Genomic DNA, 22726 nt, shown 5'->3' on the forward strand with positions numbered 1-22726 from the left:
GGTACAGCCCCCTCAGGGCCCCGGTACAGCCCCTCATGGTCCGTTTCAGCCCCTCAGGGCCCCGGTACAGCCCCTCATGGTCCGTTTCAGCCCCTCAGGGCCCCGGTACAGCCCCTCAGGGTCCGGTACAGCCCCCTCAGGGTCCCGGTACAGCCCCTCAGGGTCCGGTACAGCCCCTCACGGTCCGGTACAGCCCCTCACGGTCCGTTTCAGCCCCTCACGGTCCCGGTACAGCCCCTCAGGGTCCCGGTACAGCCCCTCAGGGTCCGGTACAGCCCCTCACGGTCCCGGTACAGCCCCTCAGGGTCCGGTACAGCCCCTCAGGGTCCGGTACAGCCCCTCACGGTCCCGGTACAGCCCCTCAGGGTCCGGTACAGCCCCTCAGGGTCCCGATACAGCCCCTCAGGGTCCCGATACAGCCCCTCACGGTCCGTTTCAGCCCCTCACGGTCCCGGTACAGCCCCCATTCCAGCCCCTCACGGTCCGCTACAGCTCCCGCCGCCGCCGCGGGCGCGGCCGCACGAGGCGGGGCCGTGAGGGCGGGGCAGGCACCGCCCCTCGGCTCCCTTCGGCCCCCTCCGGCAGCGCTCGGCCGCGCTCGGCCGCGCTCGGCAGCCAATGGGCGCAGCGCACGCCTTCCCGCCTGGGCCCGCGGTCGCGTGCGGTGCGGTGGGCGCTGAGGGTGCGGCGGCGCCGGGGAGGGCGGCGTGCGGTCTGCGGGCGGGTAGGACCGGTGTCTCTGTGCGGCCCCAGGGCAGGCTGAGGTAGGGCCGAGGGCCGGTGCGGGTGCGCAGGAAACGGGCGGCTCTGGTTGGGATTTCGGCCCCACAGACTGCTCGGGGCGGGCAGGGGAGCTGGGCCCGGGCCCGCGGGGCCGGCTGTGCGTGGTGAGGACGGGCAGCGCTGGGCCGGACGGGGCAGGCCGCAGCGCCGGCAGGTGCTCTGGAGGAGTGTGCCCTGCTCCTGGTGTAAGGTAACAAATGGGGCTGAACCCAGTCTCCAGTGAAACTTGAAAGTAGCGTCAGAAGGCCCTGGGTGACGCTTGGCTGAGGCCGCAGATCCTGCCGTGCTCCCCGATCTGATTGACTCAACAGCTTCACAGTTATGGCGGACAGTGCCAGTCCCTGCAAACCTGGCCGGAAGGGCTGCCCTTTGCCGGGCTGCCCTTTGCCGGGCTGCCCTTTGCCGGGATCCCCTTTGCCGGGATCCCCTTTGCCGGGATCCCCTTTGCCGGGCTGCCCTTTGCCGGGCTGCCCTTTGCCGGGATCCCCTTTGCCGGGCTGCCCTTTGCCGGGCTGCCCTTTGCCGGGCTGCCCTTTGCCGGGCTGCCCTTTGCCGGGCTCCCCTTTGCCGGGCTGCCCTTTGCCGGGCTCCCCTTTGCCGGGCTCCCCTTTGCCGGGCTCCCCTTTGCCGGGCTCCCCTTTGCCGGGCTCCCCTTTGCCGGGCTCCCCTTTGCCGGGCTCCCCTTTGCCGGGCTCCCCTTCGCCGGGATCCCCTTTGCCGGGATCCCCTTCCCCGGTCCCCTGGTGGCTCTGCCGGTGTGGGGATCCCCGAGTGGGGAACTCCGCAGGGATGGGTGTGCTTTACTGAGCCAGCTGAAATTAAAGCAGGGCAAGTGCAATAGTGTTGCTCATAATATTTATTGGGAAGGAGAAAATAGAACCCTAATGCTGTAGGTTGCTCGTTTTAGAAGATGACGGGAAGAGCTAGAGCCAGAGGAAGACTTCCCAGGCAGGCACCTGCTCTTCCTGCTGTAGGAGATGCACCTGTAAGTTGGTTTTCTTCTTAATGAGTGCAACCGGGATTTGAGATGTCACACCTAACCTGTTTTGATATCGGGCAGATATGTTATGTGTGTATACATATATTCTGTTGGGTGTACAGTTAATATAGCTCTGCTTTGTTGAGGACATTTTATTAAGTTTATGAAACTCTGTAATGTGTAATTGTGAAATCTGAAACTCTGAATTGCGGGATTGCTTGTGGCTTAAGATTGCCATTCTTCCAGCCATAACACTTTTTAATATTATTTCTTCACTAGAATTGCACTGAACTAAGTTTTAGACACTGAAATTATAAAAGATGTTTTTATAGAATAACTAGTCAATTACTTGAGGTATCAGAGGGACTGTAGAAAATGAGAAGTCCATAAATTTTAGTTAGAGCCTGGAAAGAGAAGATTTGCATTAGCTATTAGTTAAATGAATAATAACTTTAAAAATGTCCTCAGTGCAATAATTTTGAGTTTCAAGTGTAGAATAATAACTCTACTACTTAGTATGGGAAAAAAAGGATTTAAGTGCAGGTAACTCTTGCAGTGGAGTGTTTGAATGTCCTCTGCCTGGTGACTGCTCTGTTGAACTGGCTGTTTGTTCCCACCCATGGCAGGTTCCTCAGGGTGTGCCTGGGCAGCTGCGTGGCTGGCTGCAGCCCCAGCAGCTGCAGCATCCTCAGCATCCCCAGCAGCTGCAGCATCCTCATCCTCAGCAGCCCCAGCAGCTGCAGCATCCTCATCCTCAGCATCCCCAGCCGCTGCAGCATCCTCATCCTCAGCAGCCCCAGCAGCTGCAGCATCCTCATCCTCAGCATCCCCAGCCGCTGCAGCATCCTCATCCTCAGCAGCCCCAGCAGCTGCAGCATCCTCATCCTCAGCAGCCCCAGCAGCTGCAGCATCCTCATCCTCAGCAGCCCCAGCAGCTGCAGCATCCTCATCCTCAGCATCCCCAGCAGCTGCAGCATCCTCATCCTCAGCAGCCCCAGCAGCTGCAGCAGCTCCACGTGCCCCCAGCACAGGCAGAAGAGCTCGGGGCCCACGGGCGCATGCAGGGCTGTGAGGGCGTCCTGCAGGAGAGGAGGCCAGAAGGTCAGCAAGGCTGGGAGCTTCGGTGCCCACTACAGCACCTGTTTGCAAAAGAATACAATTCGTGTAGTTCTCTTTTTCCTTTCCAAAATGAGATTTATTGCTAAGACTTGAAAGATGTTTGCTACATGGCAAAAGCTGAAACGTAACCTTTTGTCTCTTAAATTTGTTTTAACGCCTTTCAAGATTTAATTGCATTATGTATTTTTATTTGTTAATGTATGGTAGTATATACATTATTCATTACTTGATTGTGATTCTCCCTTGAATTTTAAACCCTAGGATTGCAGGTTTCCTCTGGGCTCCAGGATCTGACTTTAAGAGACAGGGGTGGACATCGCAGAGATTTCCATGACCTCGGGGTGAATACTCGGCAAGCCATGTTGCATGTTCAAAAATCCAAAACTGGTATGGCATATAAGCAATTTGAAATGAAAGATAGCTTCCTTTATCCTAAAGAGCCAAGTAGAATGTATTTAGGAAAAGATACTCTTTCTCTTTTCCTGTTTTTTTTTTTTCCTGTTTTTTTTTCCTGTTTTTTTTTTTTTTCCTGATTTTCTTTTTTCCTGTTTTTTTTTTCCTGTTTTTTTTTCTTGGTTTTTTTTCCTGTTTTTTTTTTCTTGGTTTTTTTTCCTGTTTTTTTTCTTTTATTCCCCCCTCTTTTTTTCCCCCCTCTTTTTCTTTCCCCCTCTTTTTGTTTTTTTGAAAAGATACTAATACTTCAGAGTGTATTACAAAAAGATGAGAAGTTGTTGGTGGTACCTGCAGAGGAGAAGGAGAGTTGTCCTGGCAGCTGAGGCTTTACAGAAAGCTCCAGAGGGCGGCTGGGGTCTGGTTCCAGTGAGCCGTAGCTCACAGGGCACAGCACGGCTGCCCGACCTCTGCTCGCTGTCTGACCGCCTGGTTTTGAGCAGGCTCAGGCCGCTGAGTGAGCGGGGCGGTAGCAGTCGGTCAGCGCTGCCCTCCCTGCAGGGTTCTCGGGGAAGATGATCAAGCTGACCACGAACCATTTCCGGCTGACGTCGCGGCCGCACTGGGTGCTGTACCAGTACCACGTGGGCTACAGCCCCGACGTGGAGGCGCGGCGCCTGCGCTCCGCCCTGCTCTTCCAGCACGAGGACACCATCGGCAAGACGCACGCCTTCGACGGCGCCGTGCTCTTCCTGCCCAAGAAACTCGACAGCAAGGTACGCTGGGCCACGGACCCTTTATCTGTTATCCTCGCTTGTGTTTGGGTCTTGGTTTTCACCAGCTAGGGTGGAGTTAGGGAGTTGATACGGAGAATAAGGTAGGATGGGAGAGGGCCGTTTTATCTGTTATCGTCACTTGTGTTTGGGTCTTAGTTTTCACTAGTTAGGGAATTGATACGGAGAATAAGGTAGGATGGGAGAACACCATTTTATCTGTTATTGTCACTCGTATTTTAGTCTTGTTTTTCATCAGCTAGGGTGGAGTTAGGGAATTGATACGGAGAATAAGGTATGATCTGAGAATGCCATTTTATTTGTTATCATCACTTGTGTTTTAGTCTTGTTTGTTACTAGCTAGGGTGGAGTTAGGGAATTGATGTCCTCATTTCTCTTTCTCAGGTCACTGAGCTGTTCAGCAGGACTCGAAATGGGGAGGATGTGATGATAACAATCACGCTCACTAATGAGTTGCCACCTACTTCACCTACTTGTCTGCAGTTTTACAACATCATCTTTAGAAGGTTTGCTGTACAAGTTATGTCTTCATAAGAAGTCATTCTAAAAATATCTGACTTCAGTTTTTCCATTCCGAGGAATAGGCTACAACAAATAAGTGTTATAATTGTAAATTTTTGAGCCTTTCTGGCTACTGTGTGGGGCCCCTACTGCTGTGGGGCCAAGCACATCTGGGGATGCTGTAATGTGCAGCTGTGTGTGTTTCTGGGCCACGTTAGTGTGGAAGGAGTTGATGCTGTTGTAGGCAGTTGCAGCACTCTACCCTCCTCTGTGTGCGTGGGTTTGCCTCTTGAAGCCAGTAACAGAGCAGGACACGGAACTGGCCATTTCCTTCTTTGTGGCCGTAGCCTTTCCTCTTAACCCTGGTGCCTGGACTGTGTGGTTCCCCTGAGGCACAGCCTGTTTGGGCTGCTGCCTTCAGCAGGTTGTGAGGGGTGGGGATGGATGTGAGCTGCTCACCTGATTGTTGTTAATAAGAGTCCACGACCTTTATAAATTGGGTTTAACAAGAAGTTCATTTTTTACGTAGTCAGGTGAACAATGAGTTTGCACATAGGGATTGAACCATGCGTGGTGTGATGATGATAATAATAGTAATAACACTGAACTACATCTATTCTTCAATTTTTAGGCTTTTGAAGATGCTGAATTTGCAGCAGATTGGACGTAATTATTACAACCCCAGTGATCCAGTCAGCATCCCTAATCACAGGTCAGGCTTTTGGGGGGGGCTGGGGCAGGGGTTTTTGGCTGGGTTTTTTGGGGCAGGGGTGTCCCTGTTCCCTGCAGGATCCCTGCAGGGTCCCTGGAGCTCCTGGCTGTCCCTGGACTAGGTGGTGGCTGTTACCTGGGGCCCATCATGTGTCTGTGGTGCACTCCCTGCCATTGACGTAACCTGTACAGCCTGGCTGATGGAGGGAAGTGGGCAGTGTCCTGCTGGATAAACTGCTGGTCTTTTTATTTTAGAGGTGTCCTGAATACCTACACACTTTGTCTGTGAGATGCTTAACAGCATGAAATAGATTCCTGACTAAAGATAGCTGCCTGTAAAATATTTTTGATTTTGTTGACCTTCAAGAGCTCATTTATATTTGGATAACGGTTTCTTTGGGCCATCACTGCTCTCTGGTGTCTGTGGAAGTGGGCAGGAATGAGGGGTGAGATAAAGATGCTGTAAAGCACCTTTGTTTAAGGTTTTGTGTGTTGTGTCTTGGCAGGCTGATGGTGTGGCTGGGCTTCACCAGCTCCATCCTGCAATACGAGGAGAGCATCATGCTGTGTGCAGACGTGAGCCACAAGGTTCTCCGTGGGGAGACAGTGCTGGACACTATGCACAGCCTCTACTCCCAAGTTGGACAGGAAAGGTTTAGAGACACCTGTGCTAAAGAGCTGATCGGTTTAATTGTTCTCACAAAGTAAGTCTTTCTGGACTCTTGTTGTCTTGGAGAGCTCTCGATGCTCTGTGTCCTGAAGTGTGCAATAAAGCATCACAAAGCCTGAAAGTGCTGTCACTGTCACGCTAGCAAACTGATCAAGGTGACAGCATTTGCAAAAGCAGGAGGTACACCCTGGTTTTCTTTTGGTTTTGTTACGGTTCAACTTTTGGTAAAATTGAGGGCCTATTATAATTGAAAACTTGAAGCTATTACTTTTGAAAGGAGCAAAATTCCAACTTGCATGAGTACTGAGATTAACATTGTCATCGCACAGTTGTATTTCTTTCCTGTTTGGGTTAAGATTTAAACAAAAAGTGATGAAATGTTTATGTAGGTACAATAACAGAACATACAGAATTGATGACATCGACTGGGATAACAGCCCAAAGGGCACCTTTAGAAAATCAGATGGTTCTGAGATGAGCTTTGTGGAATACTACAAGAAGGTATGAAAACTTCACTGTGTGTTTTGTGCTTTAACTTGGAACGTTCAGTCATTGTTACAGGTTTACTTAGGATGCATGGATTTGTAATTCAGAGTATTTTAACAGAATTTTGTTTGAAGGACACTGTATAGTCTGAGATCTGCAGGGTTTGGTGGCAGTAATCCACCCCAGGGAGTGGTTGGTCCGGCAGAAACCCTGGAGGGCTGCGGGGATGAGACTTGTTTTAAGAACAGTTCTTGTTTTTTCAAGTGAGCACTATTATTTAGAAATAATAGCAATTGTTATGAGTGAATTAATATGCAGTCTATATTTCTGATACAGCAATACAGCATAGAAATTAGTGATTGGATGCAGCCTGTCCTGATCAGTCAGATGAAGAGGAGGAGAGGGAACATCCAAGGACCTGTGGCTCTGATTCCAGAGCTGTGCTCCCTAACAGGTACTGTAGTATTTTTCCATATCAAAGCATCTGTCAAACCACAATGCCTGCTGAAAGAGGTATTCTGACAGCAGCTTTCTGCAAGGCTCAGAACTGTTTTGTTTGTATAAATGTGAGTTCGGGAACACATTTTGTAGCTAAAAGATTGGATGTTTAAATGAGACTGGAAAGTGTAAGGGGGTTTGTTGTAGCACAGTGTTTAGCTATGGTGTTCAACATCAGCACTCTGATAACTTGTAGAGAGTTCTGGTGGTAGAACTTCTGTTGAAAAAGAACAATTTAACAGAAATTGATGATAATTTTGTAAGATACATGAATACATGTTTTGCTCCGAGATCCTCACTTTGCACTAGCAGTACCTGTCCATCTCAGCACTGTTTTGTTCTGATTTGAAAATGGAACTGAAGAGCTGCAGTGCCTTGTGTGGTTCCCTCTCAAGTGCAAAAATCCAGGAATTTTTTTCTGTGCCAGTGGAGATGTATGTACAGGAGGCAGCTGAAAACTTTGGCTACCACTGCTCCCAGTGTCTGCAGGGCACGCATCAGTAATGTGCACGAGCTGCAGGTTTTTTTTCCCAGCCCTTGGTGTTCAGTGTGACTCAGGAGGGGCTTTGCTCTTGGCAGGACTGACGGACAAGATGCGCAGTGACTTCAATATGATGAAGGACTTGGCCATCCACACCCGGCTGCCGCCCGAGCAGAGGCAGAGAGAGCTGGGGAGGCTGCTCACCTACATCCAAAAGTAGGCCACCTTCCTGTCCTCCTCCCTTTGTCTCATCAAAGATCTGTATTCTGGCAGCAAAACTTCTGAAATCTTACTAGTTTTTGTAAAAAAGTCAGCAGGAACAAATTTCTTACGTTTTTAATTCAAATCTTGTTTTTAAACAGAGATGACAATGTTCAGAAGGAACTCCGAAACTGGGGCTTAAGCTTTGATTATAAATCAGTGTCCTTTACAGGAAGAGTTGTTCAAGGAGAAAAGATCCTTCAATCAGGAAGCGTGGTAAATAATAAATCAACTTCTCAAATCTTCTGGGTGTCCCACTGATGAAACAAGTTCTTAAGGAAGGAAATGCTGCATTTTGGTTTGTAGGTAAAAGATAAAGAGTGAAAACATACACAAATCTTTGTCCAAGCAGGAGACTTGGCAATTTCTTAAACTGTTCCCAAGTTGTATTTTAGAAACCCTTGAAGGCACTCCACTACCATAGTGTCGTCCTTGCAGAGCAGTGCTTCTGGTAAGATACACAGACTAGGAGACTAGAGATGTTTCTAATCAGTTTCCATCTGTTATGAAGGTGTGGGAACTGGCAGTGGTCACAACAGGGAGTTTTAGGTTCCAGGCAGTGCCTTGAGGCCTGTGGGAAAGCCAAGGACAGAACTCTCTCAGTCAGGGAAATCTCGAGGAGGAACAACCCAAACCCAAAACAATCCCTACAAACGATCCCTGTAGATCTCCTCCTCCTGACACCTGGTGCTTTCCCACCTTGTTCACTGGTAGAGATGTTTACAGAAAGGTGCTGCCCTAAAGGACCAGCCCTACTCATTGTACCCAAACACTGCATGAAACAATCTGTCTCTCAATAAACTTTGCTCTGAGCCCTCTGAAGAAATCAGAGTTCCATGTGTCGTTACGTGAATTGTAAGGATAGGAAGGTACCGATGCGTTCAGGTGAAAAGGCAGGAGTTATTTCAGTGGCTGGAACATGGCAGCGTGTGTTCAGCCCCAGGTGGGATGGGCAGTGTGGGTGCTGCAGGTTGGTGAGGTCAGGGCTCACTGTAACACCTGGGCTGTTTCCCCGCAGTTCAATTACAACCCGCAGTTTGCCGATTGGACCAAGGAGACGCGGGGCGTGCCGCTGATCCGCGCCGTGCCCATGGACAGCTGGCTGCTCATCTTCACCCGCCGCAACCACAACGTGGCCAACGCGCTGCTGCAGGGCCTCTTCAAGGTCACCCCCTCCATGGGCATCCGCATGAACAAGCCAAACATGTGAGCGTCTGCACGGGGCTCACGGGGCAGGCCTGGCCGCCTGCGGCTGCTCCGTGAGGACGGGGTGTGGTGTGGCGCACAGCCCCCCTCTGGGAGGCTTTTGGTACAGCAAAGGTGCTTTCAATATGCAGGTTGTTCCATTTTCTCTTGCACGCTGTTCAGTTTTCTCTTGCGCATTGTTCCGTTTTCTCTTGACTTTTCTGACTCCCACTTTTATTTCTCAGAGCTTTTCGCACACCAAAATTTGTCGTTATAGGACACTAAAGAAAGATGAGAGACTCCAAATATTTCAGAAGGCAAAGAGCATAGAGAAAAAAGCTTTCTTGTCTAATTTTTACTGCCTTTTGTAAGGTGTTCCCATCCAGACTTACCATGGTTGGTGAACAGGAACGACACCTCTCTGGTCCCGTGGGTTAAACCAGAGAAGAAACAGCAAAACACCACCTGGAGAAAGATTGTTCTGAGAAAGGAGAGTTGTTTGCCAGGATTGTTTTGAGAAGAAGCTTTCTTGAGAAATTTTTCCTTGGGAAAAAGTCAGCAGCTGCCAGCAGGCTGAAATCTCTCAGACCCAGAGATATCAGGCTCACAAAAACTAAGGGGTATTAGACAGTGACTGAGCAAACCCTTCTCTAAGGAGTATTTTCTGCTGACCTAGGGGGTATTCTGGTTCTGATATGTTCTCCTCACAAATATCCTCCCTTGAGTACGTGTACTTGCCTTTAGTTTTGAATTTCATTGTGTTTGGAAGCCTGAGTTTGGAGGTGATTCCTTTTAATCTTCAGATGTGTGAAAGTTGTATGTTTGTTAATAGCTGTAACTGTGACATTTCCTTCACTGTTGAGGCGTAGTGAGCTTTTATGCTTTTGCTGAAATTTCAATAGCTGTTAGTTGTTTTGGGTTTTTTTTCTGTAAGCATTTTCTCTCTCTCTTTTCAGGATTGAAGTAGATGATAGAACAGAAGCTTATTTAAGGGTTCTACAACAAAGGATTACCCCTGAGACAAACATAGTATGTATTTGAATCCATAATTTCAAACTCTGATTACCTCTGTAATTGCTGTTTAGTGGGATTTGCTCTCAGAAATACAACTCTGGGCCCCTGAGAATCCCCTGCGTAGCTGCTCATCCTCCTGTGCAAACCCAACAGTGACCATGGGTATCCTGGGCAAGACCTTTGGTTCTCAAGTACAGACACTGACACTTCGCAGTTCTTTCTTTCACTGTGAACATTTGACTATTTCTTTGAGCATAACAAGTTTTTCCTGAAGAGCTCTTTAAGCGCTGTGTCACGCTGAGAATGCAGCTTCTTACAAAGGTTCTTTTTCCTTCGAAGGTAGTCTGTATTTTGTCTAGTTCCCGAAAGGATAAATATGATGCCATCAAGAAGTACTTGTGTACAGACTGTCCCATCCCCAGCCAGTGTGTGCTGGCTCGCACTCTGAGCAAGCCGCAGAGTATCATGACAGTAGCAACCAAAATTGCCTTGCAAATGAACTGTAAAATGGGAGGAGAACTCTGGAGTGTTGAGATCCCCGTGAGTATTTCCTTATGAATGGTAACTCCTCTTTACTGGGCTCTGTTTTAAAAGCAAGGCCCAAACGGCTCCGTGCTGTGTGTGATTGCTTTGCAGCTGAAGCAGGTGATGATTGTGGGCATTGATTGTTACCATGACACTGTGGCAGGGAAGCAGTCCATTGCAGGCTTTGTCGCCAGCCTGAACCAAGGAATGACTCGGTAAGGTCAGACTGCTGAAGGTAAAAAACCCCAAAACAGTTAAAAAACAGCCTTTGCTTTGACTGAAGAGCAGCTGCACTGTGTTGGTCTCTCAGGAAAATTCCAAATTGGTTTGCTGTAATGGCTAGTAAGAAATATATTGTGAATTTTTTCCACTGCATCCCTTGAGGGAGTGGCCTTGTCCTTTTCCCACATTGCTTGAGAGAGGGGTCAAGTGGTGGAGACAGGGCTGGGATGAGTAGAGGGCATCAGGGTGGTGGCAAGTTCTTTTCCCTTTTCACTTGTGTGAAAGGCTTTTCTTGGTTGAGAGGAATGTTAAGTCATGCTACAGCGCTTTTACCACGGGGAATATTCTCATGGAACCCCAACTCCTCCTTGGCTGCCTGGACACACAACACCCATAAAGACTAAGTGGTCATGGGCATTTAAAAAGTAACTGCACTGCAGTGAGCCTGGGAAATGCTTTGGAAGTCTCTTTCATTTTGTTCTTCACAGGTGGTTCTCCCGCTGCATTGTTCAAAGTCGTGGGCAAGAGCTTGTGGATGGAATCAAAGTCTGCCTGCAAAGTAAGGGAGGGAAAGGGAAGGAGTTCTGCTCTTGTGGAGCCAGATCTAAGAACTGACAATTCAGCTTCCTCAAAACCCTCCATCCCTGCTGCCCTGAGGGGAGGTGTCACCAACCTGCACTTGGATAAGAGCAGATTAAACATCCCATTATGAATATTGCTGAAAACGAATAGCATTCTGTGTGAATCCCTCACTGATCCCACATTCCCTCGCAATAATTGAAGACTACTTAGCAGTGCACTTCCAGGAACGCTTTAAGGGAGTCTGATTTCAGGGAGGGCAGCTCCAGCAGAGCAGGTGTGTCCCTGGGTCCTTTCTGTTTGTGCACAGGCAAACCAGAGCTCTTCCTGCAGGTATATTTGTGTAGCATGATGCTGACCCATTTCATGTGACTGAAGGGCTGAGGACCTTAGTTTTCCAGCTTCCTGCTGTTTTTTAGGAATAAAAATCCATTTTTGTTTTGGAATGAATTGTCATTACAGCTAATGGCTTTTACTCTTTTTTTGAAGCTGCTCTAAGGAACTGGTCCAAGTGGAATAAGTGTTTGCCCTCTCGTATTTTCGTGTATCGTGATGGTGTTGGAGATGGACAACTCAACGCTCTGGTTAATTATGAAGTGCCTCAATTTCTGGATTGCTTGAAGAGTATTGGTACTGGCTACAGGTAAATCCGTTTCTACCAACCCTCTTCTTTACACTGCCAGGGAAATAAACACTGGGGTACAAAACGAGGCTATGGATGAAGACTGTGCTGTCTTTCCATCCTTACTGATTTTCACCTGAGCTCACATGCCTGCTTTTCTGATGATTATTTACACGATTTCAGATATTTCACTTGTAACATAATAGGAAAGTTATGACTGCTATACACGTGTGCACGTCCGCTCTTTGGACACACTTGGTGGATGTGATCATTTACTTTTGTCCCACTGGTTGATCACAGCCTGACTGTTACGTGTCTGGTAAAGCTGTTTTTTTTCCCCACTTCTTAAAGGAAGTTGTCCAGTCACTTATATTTTCAGCATTCTGCTTTGAAACTTATCAACTGCAGTGACTTAATCTGCTCTGAAAAATAAAAATATTTCCTTACACCGCAGGCAGGCAGAGCAATTGAAGTGCTCAGTTCTTCTGTTCAGCTTTTGTTAATGGCTTTACCAAAAATACTGTTAAGATACAGTATAGGAAACAATGGGGTAGAGAGTAGAAATCCAATCCTTATTTAGAAGATCCCTTTTTGGTTCATTTTCTATTTCTCCATGAAGTTAAAGGAAAGTTGGATTGGTGAAAACTAATGAGGGTTGTACCTCAACTAAAAATTCAAATGAATTTAAGTGAACAATGTCGTATTTAATCTGAATCAATAAAGACTTAGATGTAAAATTAATGCTGTGGAACTCCAGCAGACCTGCTCCTGAGATAGTCTTAGTGCAGTTTTCCAGGAGAGTTTTGTTTTTTGCCTTTTCCTGCCTTTCAGCCCCAAGCTGACTGTGATAGTGGTGAAGAAACGAGTGGGTGCCAGGTTCTTCGCCGAGATCGGAGGAGGGCTCAGAAACCCGCCCCCGGGGACGGTTGTGGATACTGTGGTGACCAGGCCTGAGTGGTGAGTTCCTGCAGGGGTGAAACACCTCCCGCTCTGCCCAGCAGCTGCTCACAGAGGAATTACACCCAGTATTACATGCACTGTAAGAGCAAGTGTGAACACACCTCCCACGCTTGTGTGGCTCAGGGGCTGGAGGGAATGAGCAGTGTAAGCTGTGTGGTTATCAAGAGGAAAATACATGTGCAGGGTCGTTGTCTGGAGGAAAACGGGATAGAACAGATAGTTAAGGTTGTTATCTCAAGACTTGGTTCATATAAGAAGATTATTCATGTTCCTCCAGGTCTGCTGGCCTTTCGGACACAGGACACTTCTGTGGCCAAAGCCTGGGCATCCTTCTGGGGTTTACTCAATAAGCATAAAAAAATCAAAGAAAACAAGGCAAACACACGGGGCTCTGCATTTTCCTGAGACAAAGAGCCCTTTCTGTGGCACACCCGTGGACTTTGCTTTCCCCTGCAGGTATGATTTCTTCGTGGTGAGCCAGACAGTGAGGAATGGCTGTGTTGCACCCACCCACTACAACGTGGTGTATGACACCAGCCAGCTGAAACCCGACCACGTGCAGCGCCTGACCTACAAACTGTGCCACATGTACTACAACTGGTCGGTGAGTGCTCCTGGGGACAGCAGGCCTCCTCCAACCCCCCTGCAGCTCCAAAAAGCCTGCAGGGGTGCCCTGGCACCTACAGCAGTCTGGGGACTGCATGCTTTGTAGTTACCTGGCCTCTCTGGAGCTTACAGCAGTCTTTGTGCTCCCTAGCAGATGCTCGTTGTGAGTGTTGTTCCCAGTTTGTCAGAAGCAAAACAAGTAATTTCTTACCTGCAGAAGTAGCCGCTCCTTTCTGTGGAGGTGGAGCTGTGTTGCTGCATTTCCCCTGAGGCCCCTGTGGCACACCCAGCTCAGCTGGTGCCTGAGGCGTGCCTCGGCTTTGTCACTTAGCAGGCAGAGACAGCAGCTTCTGCAGGGCCAGCACGGACTGTAAATCTGTAGCAGGGCACTGGAGTTGGGAAGTTTGGGGTGTTTTTTTTTATCTTGTGTTGGGTGGATGTAAAGTTATTTTCACAAATCAGCATAAACAACAGGGAATACAGATTTTACAAATATGCAGGCTTTGAAGGTGCAGGGGTCTTTGTTACAGTGACTGCATGTTTATTTAAATTACTTGAAAATAATTGCCTTTTTTTCTTTTTTCCCCTCTCTGCAGGGTATTATCAGAGTGCCTGCTCCTTGCCAATATGCCCATAAATTGGCTTTCCTGGTGGGTCAGAGTATTCACAGAGAACCAAACCTGATGCTTTCAGAAAGACTCTACTACCTTTGAAGCTGAGTTACCAGCCAAACACAGAGTGTAGTTCCTCTCTAGGGTATGTGGAATTGTCTGGGCTTTTGGTTTAGTTTTGGTTTTTCATTAGAGAAGTGCACAGGATCTGTGCAGTTGTGGAAATTATTTTATTTTCATTGTACCAAGGAAAAGCTTGAGATGGCTGATTTGCTTTTTGAACAGGTATCTGATTGCTAGAATAATTACACAAATTTCTGTGATTTTTGATACTTATTTACTAAAGTTTTTCTGTGATTCTTCCCAGCAGTTTATTGTTCTCATTTACATTTTGAGAAGTCTTACACAGAATTACTTCTTGCATGAGAGATCCAGAGTTTTGCAGGCCAGAATCCAAACTCCTCCAGCTAGCTCATTACCCTTCTGATTTTCAAAATGCTTCAATATTGTTGACTCCTTGTTTTTGTTGGCGGTTGAAATGAGGGCCAGATTTGTCTCCTGAATTGTTTCTTAACTTAGGAGGAGCTGAGCAGACTTTTGCTTACCGAGGCTTTGCTTGAAGGCTGTGCAGTGATGCAGAACCTCTCTGGCAGGGTTTTTACCAGTTGTCATTGTCAGGGATGTGCAGAGCAACCTCTGTCCTGGGGATGTGCTTTGCTTTGTCACTTCACAGTCACTGCCCTGCTGGGGGAGGAGCTGGGCTGCTCCTGTCCTCCCACAGGCTTCTGCATGAGAATCCCCATTTCCACCAGGGAGTACCAGAGCACTGACAGGTTTGCGGTTTTGGTTTTGTAGTTCTGAGCAGTGGGACAGCCCTGGTTTGTTCGTGTCTGAGGTTTTCATTGGTCGCTGTTCTGCAGCCCAGTGTGTGAAACTAACAGCAGGTGTGGGGATGGAGGTCGATCTCAGATTTCTGCTGCAGCAGAGTCAAACCACTGCACGTGGAGAAATTCCGATTAGTGCTGGTTTTCTTAACCACCCTGCTGTGAACCTTGTTGCTTTTCTTTGTGAGATTTAAATAAAGTTGTTGCTGTAATTAATCCCTGCTCGTTTGAGCCTGTTTGTATTTTGTAATTTGCCACTGGGCTTTGGGCACAGATGGGACAATTGCTGGAGTGGCTTTGCAACCCCTTTTTACCTCTGGGAAGCTCCTGCAGTCTTGCAGAGAGAGGAGATTTTTTTAAGCCCTTTCTTAGTTCTGCAGTAAACTTGAGCAGCCATGGACAGCTCTGAAAAAAGACTGGCACAAGAAGCCAGCAGCTGACACTGTGGATTTATGAAACGTACTGCACTCTACAAAATATCAAATAATTTATTTATATAAAATATAATACACAACGATTGTACACATGCACACACCCACACAGTACTTTACCACAAATGTAGGCCAGTTATTTTCTTTAATTAAATGTATAATCTAGCACACAGTATTTTACAGTAATTTACATTGTTATCTGAAGACACAATGGGGAAGCTTTGATCATTCATTTATAAACCTTCCGTAAATTACAAAAAGAAAGGCAGTCTGAAAAGTATGTATAAACAGTAAAAACAATTTACAAATGGACAAGAATTACAAAATAGTACCAGCCAATGACTGCCATCGGGGCGTGGGGTTGTTTTTGTGACATGCCAATCCTGCAGGAGCGGTGTGACCGGAGCCTGGCGCAGCCTCCTTAGGGCTGTGCCGCAGTCTGTCCTTCCCCTTCAGCCCTCCAGCCTGACAATGCCTCTTGGCCTAGGACTGAGCCTCCACAGCAAAAAACTGGGGCAGTAAAGAAAGGGGTTTGGTGTGGAGTTGTTTTTTTCCCAGTAGCTCAGAACAGTGAACCCCAAAACTGGAGGTTGGGTGGTTGGACGTGGGTGAGGCTCTGCGTGACTTACACTGCCTGATCCCAGGGGGCAATGACAAATCAGGACAAGGGTTTGGGTTTTACTGGGGGGAGCAAAAACTGAAAAACAAGCGTTTAGCACAGCACTTCCACACTCCCAGGAGCTCATCAGACATGGGATGGGGGCAAGGAACAGAGGATTGACCTGGAATCACGTGGTGGAGGGAGGATGGAGACAGCTGAACCCACAGTACATACAAAGTATACGCTGCATATTTATTAGACAGTACAAATCATTGTGCATTAATAAGGCAAAACATCAAGGCTGATTCAACTAGGAGTTTCAAGACCATTTTTGTGACTGGTAATGATTGGATAAAGTGGGGTGGTCTCTCTGAATTAGCAATCAGTGAAGAGAGTTTTCTCCCCCACTGGTGGTTAAGGGAGACTAAAGGCTGAGATTTTTCCAATGGAGTTGCAGGTGTTGAGCTGACTTCAAACAAAACCATGTTCTTCTGGTCTTAATCCCACAACTTTTTTTTTTTTTTTTTTTTACTTTTTAAAAAAGGTTTTTCCAACAACAAATTCACTCTCCCCCTTTTTTTTCTCTTGCTGTTTTGATTAAGCAATAATTCACACGACTCTATTGATGTCAGAGTTAAAAATGCAAAGGTCTGGTAAAGTACTGCATAGTCATGAAAGCCCTAGTTTTGACTTTAATTTAAAAAAAAAAAAAAAGAGAAGTACACAGACTGGAAGCTTTACAAGTTGTCCAGGAGCACATGACTCATTTCACTGCACCAAGCTTTTTCAGCAGTTTCTTGCCTTTGGAAAGCAGCCCCTTTTTCTTTTTCGAGGCCATTTCCCTGCCTCTCCCGGGACTCCCAGAGCCCATCACCGGTGACGGAGGGGACCCGGGATGGAGATGAGCTGTGGGGGATGGTGCTCTCCGGGGTGTACCTGTATTCTCGGGAGGAACCTAGTAGGTACATTGTTATCATTGATTTATTCCGTCTCTCAAAGCCAGCAGCAGCAAGAAACTTGGCAACATCACTTGTCCCCATTACCCGCCTCAACAAAAAGGGCTGGTTTTCTCTCCTTCTCTCTGGCTTAAAATACTGCCTGGGCTTATGGAAAATGCATCAATTTAGAGGAAAGAAAAAAAAAACGGAAATAGAAAACCCACCAATCGAGCCCAGTTTTGGTTATACCTTTTTAAAGGAAAAGTTGGGTACGCTTGCTTTGCCAGAACTCTGGCCATAAAAGCCACAAAACTGGCTTTGGTTTTTCATTTCAGTACTCTGAGAGTACTAAAATGGAGAGGGATACTTTTAGCTATAGATTTAAGAAAAACCAAGGTGTTAATTACTACAGGTTAGCAATCTAGAGAAGCCAAACTCTTTCCAGAAGAAATTGCTTAAAATGCTACATGATCACTTACTTTTTAATGTCCTTTAAATGCCTTTTCTTTAAAATTGGCTAGCAAACTTTATGTACAGATTAGAGAAGATGGCACACTGGCTTAAAAAAAAAAAAAAAAAAAAAAAAAAGGGAAAAAGAAAAAGCTAAAATGAACCTTAATTGCAATCAAAGAAAGCTTAAAGGCCCTGAGTGCTCCATGTGTACGCTGCAGCTATGAGGTCGTTAGATGACAGCATTCCTAAATATTTTGAACAGCTTTTTTTTTTTTTTTCCCAGTCATCAAAAGCACTTGGATGAAAATGCTGAAAATTACGGATACTCAGCCTATCCTAACTAGAGTGCCCAGCTGGCAGAATGGTAGCTATCAGTTCAGATGATATTTTCACAGTAGAGTCCATGCTGGAGGGAGGCCTGCTAGCTGGCAGTTCAAGTTAAACAGCAGCAATTTACTGGCTTGTTGTGCAACAGTGAGATAAGCAAAGGGGCTTCAAGCCTACTTTGATTTTAAATCAAGGTCTAATTCTAATGAAAAAAACAAACAAAAAAACAAACCAAAAACCAAAAACCAAAACAACTTGGTAAAGCACCCCAACGTACACCTGAAGATACCAGATATGGAGTCTAATGCATTCATCCAGTGAGCTGCATGTTTCAGGTCGAGACTTTATTGCATTGGTAAACCAAACAGTTGCTAATATTGCAAACGTACACTCGCTGGGAAAATCCAGGAAATTGTACCGCAGGAGGGGATTTATTAATTTTTTTTTTCAGAAGTGTTGAATAGTTGGTCTTAGGCAAACTGGGGTATAATTGATTGTGGAAAACACATTTTAAGGCAGACAATTTAATTAAGTAGCTGTATTTGAGTGTAGTGAGTTTCAGAACCAACTATCCCCGTGTAAACTACTGTCCGTGCCAGCGTCACTGCTGTCTCTGCAAGGGCTGCAGCTGCTTGTGCTTTTCTCTTGACACAGGAGCTTGGAATTTTTACATCCCAGCTTGGCTAGCAATGCAATATGCAGCTTTGTTTGTAGGGTAGTTAGACATCAAACTCTCCTCTCTATGTAAACATAAACATTGAGCTCGGGAAGAAATATGTTCCAAACGCTGACCTTCGTAAAGGGAGCTGGGATTGATTTCAGAGGGTTCCTGTTTGAAAGGATTTGTCTCCCAAGAAAGGAGTTGGCATGACTAGGTACAGGAAAGGCAGACAGCCTGTTCTTCTGTGGCCAAGGGGTTTGGAGACATATTTCTTTTCTTTTCCCCCACAATTAAGTTTCAAGACTTGCATTAGATAGCCAGGTAGCTTTAATTGAAATCTCTATTGGTATCTTCAGTTGCTCACTTACGTGAAGGCTACATTGCCTTATTAAGGTGTGAAATGAACACTCTTCTTCTGTTTCCAAGCAGATGAGCAAAGAAATAAAAATATATATAAAATATATAATATAGAAAAGTATTGCAGTGATGAAACAAAACCAAAAATGAGATACTCTAAACATGATTAATTCTTTCATAAAAGAGAAGTCTCTGAGCAATTAATTGTCACCAGTTGGAACAGGAAGTTGGAAGGATTAAGAGACGACCACTGTCAGTCCATCAGCTGCAGTTACAGTTTGTATCTAGAGGAACACTGGTACCAGCCTTTCCTGCACAAGAACTATTTGGGTAAGAACAATTTAGAGGCTTTGGGAAATAACTGTCACCAGGAAGGAGCTGCTTAAACTCAGATTATAATGGCTGGCGCTGCAATGACTGCACTCAACCAGTCAATTTAGTTTCTCCATTTACAAATGTAACGAGCTGGTGAAGGCTAAAGTCATTTTTCCTCATGTTTTACTTTATGCATCAAAAGATAATCTTAAATGGGCAAATGAATTTAAAAGTAACGTTAAAAGTAACGTCTAAGTTACACATGAGACAGAATGGAATGGAGGATGGAGGTTTAAGTGTTTCTCAGTGGGTTGCTTACCCTTTTTGCCTTGGATCTCATGGGTGTGTCATGGACGTAGCGCGAGGGTGCGTCGGAGAGAAAGACTTCAACATCATCAGGCACTTCTTCAAGGAAGTTGGAAGGAACCAGCCCCTTCTGTCCATTGAGTTCACCCTGAGAGCAGGGGAAGCGTCAGTGAATTATTCCGTTTAACCACATGCAGGCTCCCAGGCAGGCAGGGAAATAGTTTTGCCAGTTTCAAAGCCGGGGAGGGAGAGGAGATTCCCGTCTAAGGCGCCGGGACACGCTGAGAGCCCCCACATTTCCACAGCCCCTCCCCAGCTGGTGTCTGACTGGTGCTGCTGAAGCTGGGAGCGGTTTGGGGTGACCCAGCAGACCCGACTTACGTAGTAAAATCCGTCTTCATCGATCTCACCAAAGACAGTGATGATGTCCCCAGTGCAGAAGGTCAGCTCGGCCTGCAGGGAACACAGGGACAGGCGCCTGTCAGCCACAGACCAACCTCCCCTTTACTCATGGCAAATCCACCAAGATTTCTCCCCACTCCTTCATGTTAGGACACTGGTGAAACCAAACTCATCTTTGAGAGCCAAACCTCTTTTTTTTCTTTCTTTTTTTTTGTCCCTCTGGGTTTTTTTCCTCATCTTGCTAAAGCTGGCGCCTCTGGCCGTGTGTGTGGACACCCACAGGGCTCCCTGTGACCGTTCAGGCCTCGCACAGCCTGGCCAAGCCTTGGAGCTTTGATCTGCACGGCTTCAAAGGGCTCCTGAATCAGTGCTGGTGGGGAGGGGACAGCTCAGGGCTGGGACACGGCCCAGGCCCTGCGCACCACCCAGCCCAACCCCTGCAGCACAACGTCCCTGCACGGGAACTGGCCTGGATTCTCCTGGATAAAACCTCCACTCTCATCCGCACACAGGGCACTGGGCTCTTCCTAACTGTCTGGGGCTTAAATGTAATTAGGGCGGGGCTTTTACAACTAACTTTAATTTCCTGTGGTCATGGGAGAGGGAACAAACAAAACCTTTGCAGTACATCAGCACCATTTATTTGATTTGTTGGCCAAACTACTTTGAAACACCGTAATTTAGGAAAAGATTTGGTTCAATAAGAAACAGAAAACAACCCTGGCCGTGTTCTAAAGCACCAGGTCCCACACATTTCAAAATTCACTTTCTCCTTTAGAAAACTCCGGAGTGTTCTACAGCTCACCAGCTAAAAGCAAAACCAAACCCCATTTCAAAGGGTAACTTTAGAGGGTAACGGGTTCAGCTCAGGCCCTACCTCCACATCCACGTTGGGGGAGCTCTCCCTGGGGTCGTAGTCGTAGAGGGCCACCATCCTCCTGGTGGTCAGCGGCTGCTGCCGGGGGCGCCGGCCGCGCTCTGCGGGCAGGACAGGGCTCAGCCCCAGAGGGGTCCAAAGGGTTCCCCAAAGTGCTCCCAAAGCGTTCCCAAAGTTATTCCCAAAGTGTTTCCAAAATATTTCCAAAGTTATACCCAAACTTATCCCCAAAGTATTCCCAAAATGTTCCCAAAATATTCCCAAAGTGTTCCCAAAATTATTCCCAAAGTTATCTCCAAAGTGTCCCCAAAATATTCCCAAAGTGTTCCCAAAGTCATTCCCAGGGTCGCTCCTGCTCCCTGCCCTGCTCCCAGCAGAGCTCCAGCCCAGCTCCACAAGGGCCCAGTGGCCAGAGCCACAAATGGGGATGTGCAGCCACACAGGGCTCATAAGTATCAATTAACAGTTATTAAATAATAATTAGCGCTGGTCTGCCCCTCTTTATTCCAAGGCACGGAGTCCCCAGCTCGCTGTGCACAGCCGACTCCACAGCTCGGGGATCCTGTTCTGCGCACAGAAATATTTCAGGAGACAAAAACCACTTTCTTTTTTAAAAAAAGAAAAATCAGAAAACAAAGTAACCACTGGAGTGGTGAAGCTACAGGCCCCCGTTTGCAGCAGATGATATATTAACATTAAATATTAGCTGTATAAAATTGTATAAATATTAGTTTATAAAGCTGTATAAATATTAGTTGTATAAAGCTGAATAAATATTAGTTGCATAGCGTTTTATGAATACTAGCTGTATAAAACTGTATAAATATTAGCTGTATAAAGTCATCCAGACACTGGCACAGAAGGGATCCCCCGGGGCAGTAAATGACTGCAAAATGTAGATGCATCTGCACAAAAACAAGGGGCGAAGTGGGTGTCCAAGGGTCGGAGGTGAAATGTCTGTATTTCCTCTTACCAATTTTCTCGATTGGAGTGTTCAAAGGAAGGAAACCTTGTTTCAGCAGCTGATCCATCATCTCCTCATCATCTGCTTGGATCTCAGAGACCATGTTACACGGGATAAGGCCAACCCTTGCGCAGGTTTCCCCACGGTAAAACCCATCGGCATCTTTGTCCCCGTAAACCTGACATTCGGAGAATGATAATACTGGTCAAAAAGGTTCCAGCACTTAGGAATTTCAGTGCAGGCTGAGGGCTCCTAAAGCACGGATGACAACTGCAGGTTAGATGTGGAATTATATTAGTTTTGGACTGCTCTGACTTAGGTTATAAAGCTGGAATTGTTATATTTATTTAGATATATCAGCAGAATTATTTATTTGTATCTGCATTTATGTATTTATTCAGATATATAAGCAGAATTTGGACTTTGTGTGTGTGTGTGTGCATTAGCTAGGAGTGCTCAGCATTTAGGAAACGCAGCAGCTCTGGTTTGGTCCAACACCAGCACTTGTGGGGCTGAAATCCTCTCTGAAGCAGCTCCTCCTGCAAGGTTTGTGCGATGGACATGGGGAGCTTCAGAGTCACCAATTTGGGCTCAGCCTAAATCTTTAATTAAGACCGGCCCTAACTATCAACAGCAACTTCCAGACTTCTGCCGTTCTGTGGTTATTTTTAAGCCATTAGCACTCGATATTAATTAGCAGGTCCAGGGAGATTTACAACCTGAACCTCTGCAGGAAAACCCCCACTGGATTCAATCAGACAGGCGGGAATTCTGCAGAGCACAACGGAGTTTGTAAAAGCGTCTTTTGCCCCCTTTGCTCCCCGGCCTCACCTTGATGATCTGTCCCTCCTTGAACGGCAGCTCCTCCTCCGCGGCGTCGGGGTTGGGGGACATGGTCAGCGGGTCGTAGTCAAAAAGTGCAACAAAGATTCGAGTGGCAAGGTCTTCTGTGCCAGGATCAGTTTCAGACTCCTCATAAATGTCTGGGGAAAGATGGTCATGGCCACCGTAGCCATCTGTGGGAGCAGATTCAGAAAAGAACAATTCAGTCATGCAAGTCGGCCTCATCATCCAGCTAGCCCGGTTAATATCTGCAACACATCTGGCATTTCAGTGAAAAAAAAACAACCCAAACCTCACTGCATGTCCTATAAAGCTTGGCGGGGTTTTTAGTTTTGTTGTTTTGGGCTGTTTTTTTGATTAGCAAGTTGCT

At 46.8% G+C, this 22726-nt stretch overlaps 2 protein-coding genes across 4 annotated transcripts in view; one reads left to right on the forward strand and one right to left on the reverse strand.

Moving 5' to 3' along the window:
* Positions 1-2788: 2788 nt before the first annotated feature.
* PIWIL1 (piwi like RNA-mediated gene silencing 1) lies at positions 2789-15086 on the forward strand. Its single transcript, XM_066200187.1, has 19 exons — positions 2789-2863; positions 3143-3268; positions 3833-4047; positions 4450-4571; positions 5198-5278; positions 5784-5981; positions 6337-6448; positions 6770-6887; positions 7511-7628; positions 7775-7889; positions 8692-8879; positions 9815-9887; positions 10212-10412; positions 10509-10612; positions 11108-11178; positions 11688-11841; positions 12652-12777; positions 13237-13384; positions 13983-15086. Exons 1-19 carry the CDS (start codon positions 2821-2823, stop codon positions 14097-14099), a joined length of 2430 nt encoding a protein of 809 aa, XP_066056284.1. The 5' UTR covers positions 2789-2820; the 3' UTR covers positions 14100-15086.
* Positions 15087-16609: 1523 nt separating this feature from the next.
* Positions 16610-22726, reverse strand: part of RIMBP2 (RIMS binding protein 2) — a 57996-nt gene continuing 51879 nt past the window's right edge. Inside the window, exons 18-23 of one of the 3 annotated variants that reach the window (XM_066200183.1) lie at positions 22345-22529; positions 21523-21691; positions 20550-20650; positions 19652-19723; positions 19284-19418; positions 16610-16868 (exon numbers count right to left, since the gene is read on the reverse strand). In XM_066200183.1, coding sequence (XP_066056280.1) covers positions 16677-16868; positions 19284-19418; positions 19652-19723; positions 20550-20650; positions 21523-21691; positions 22345-22529 — 854 coding nt within the window. In that variant the 3' untranslated portion in view covers positions 16610-16676. Of the gene's footprint in view, positions 18708-18731; positions 18972-19283; positions 19419-19651; positions 19724-20549; positions 20651-21522; positions 21692-22344; positions 22530-22726 lie in introns of those variants that run through there. The other 2 variants (XM_066200186.1, XM_066200184.1) reach the window with 2 other exon arrangements.

The sequence above is a fragment of the Chamaea fasciata genome, unplaced genomic scaffold, assembly GCF_029207755.1.
Source record: "Chamaea fasciata isolate MVZ Bird 193981 ecotype frontalis unplaced genomic scaffold, bChaFas1.0.hap1 SCAF_18, whole genome shotgun sequence".
In the NCBI taxonomy this organism is placed as follows: domain Eukaryota; kingdom Metazoa; phylum Chordata; class Aves; order Passeriformes; family Sylviidae; genus Chamaea; species Chamaea fasciata.

Coding starts and splice junctions, on each gene's coding strand:
- PIWIL1 (XM_066200187.1), top strand. CDS start 2,821: ATGCAGGGCTGTGAGGGCGTCCTGCAGGAGAGGAGGCCAGAAG. Junction 4,048..4,449: donor CCAAGAAACTCGACAGCAAG/GTACGCTGGGCC, acceptor TCTCTTTCTCAG/GTCACTGAGCTGTTCAGCAG. Junction 5,279..5,783: donor GTCAGCATCCCTAATCACAG/GTCAGGCTTTTG, acceptor GTGTCTTGGCAG/GCTGATGGTGTGGCTGGGCT.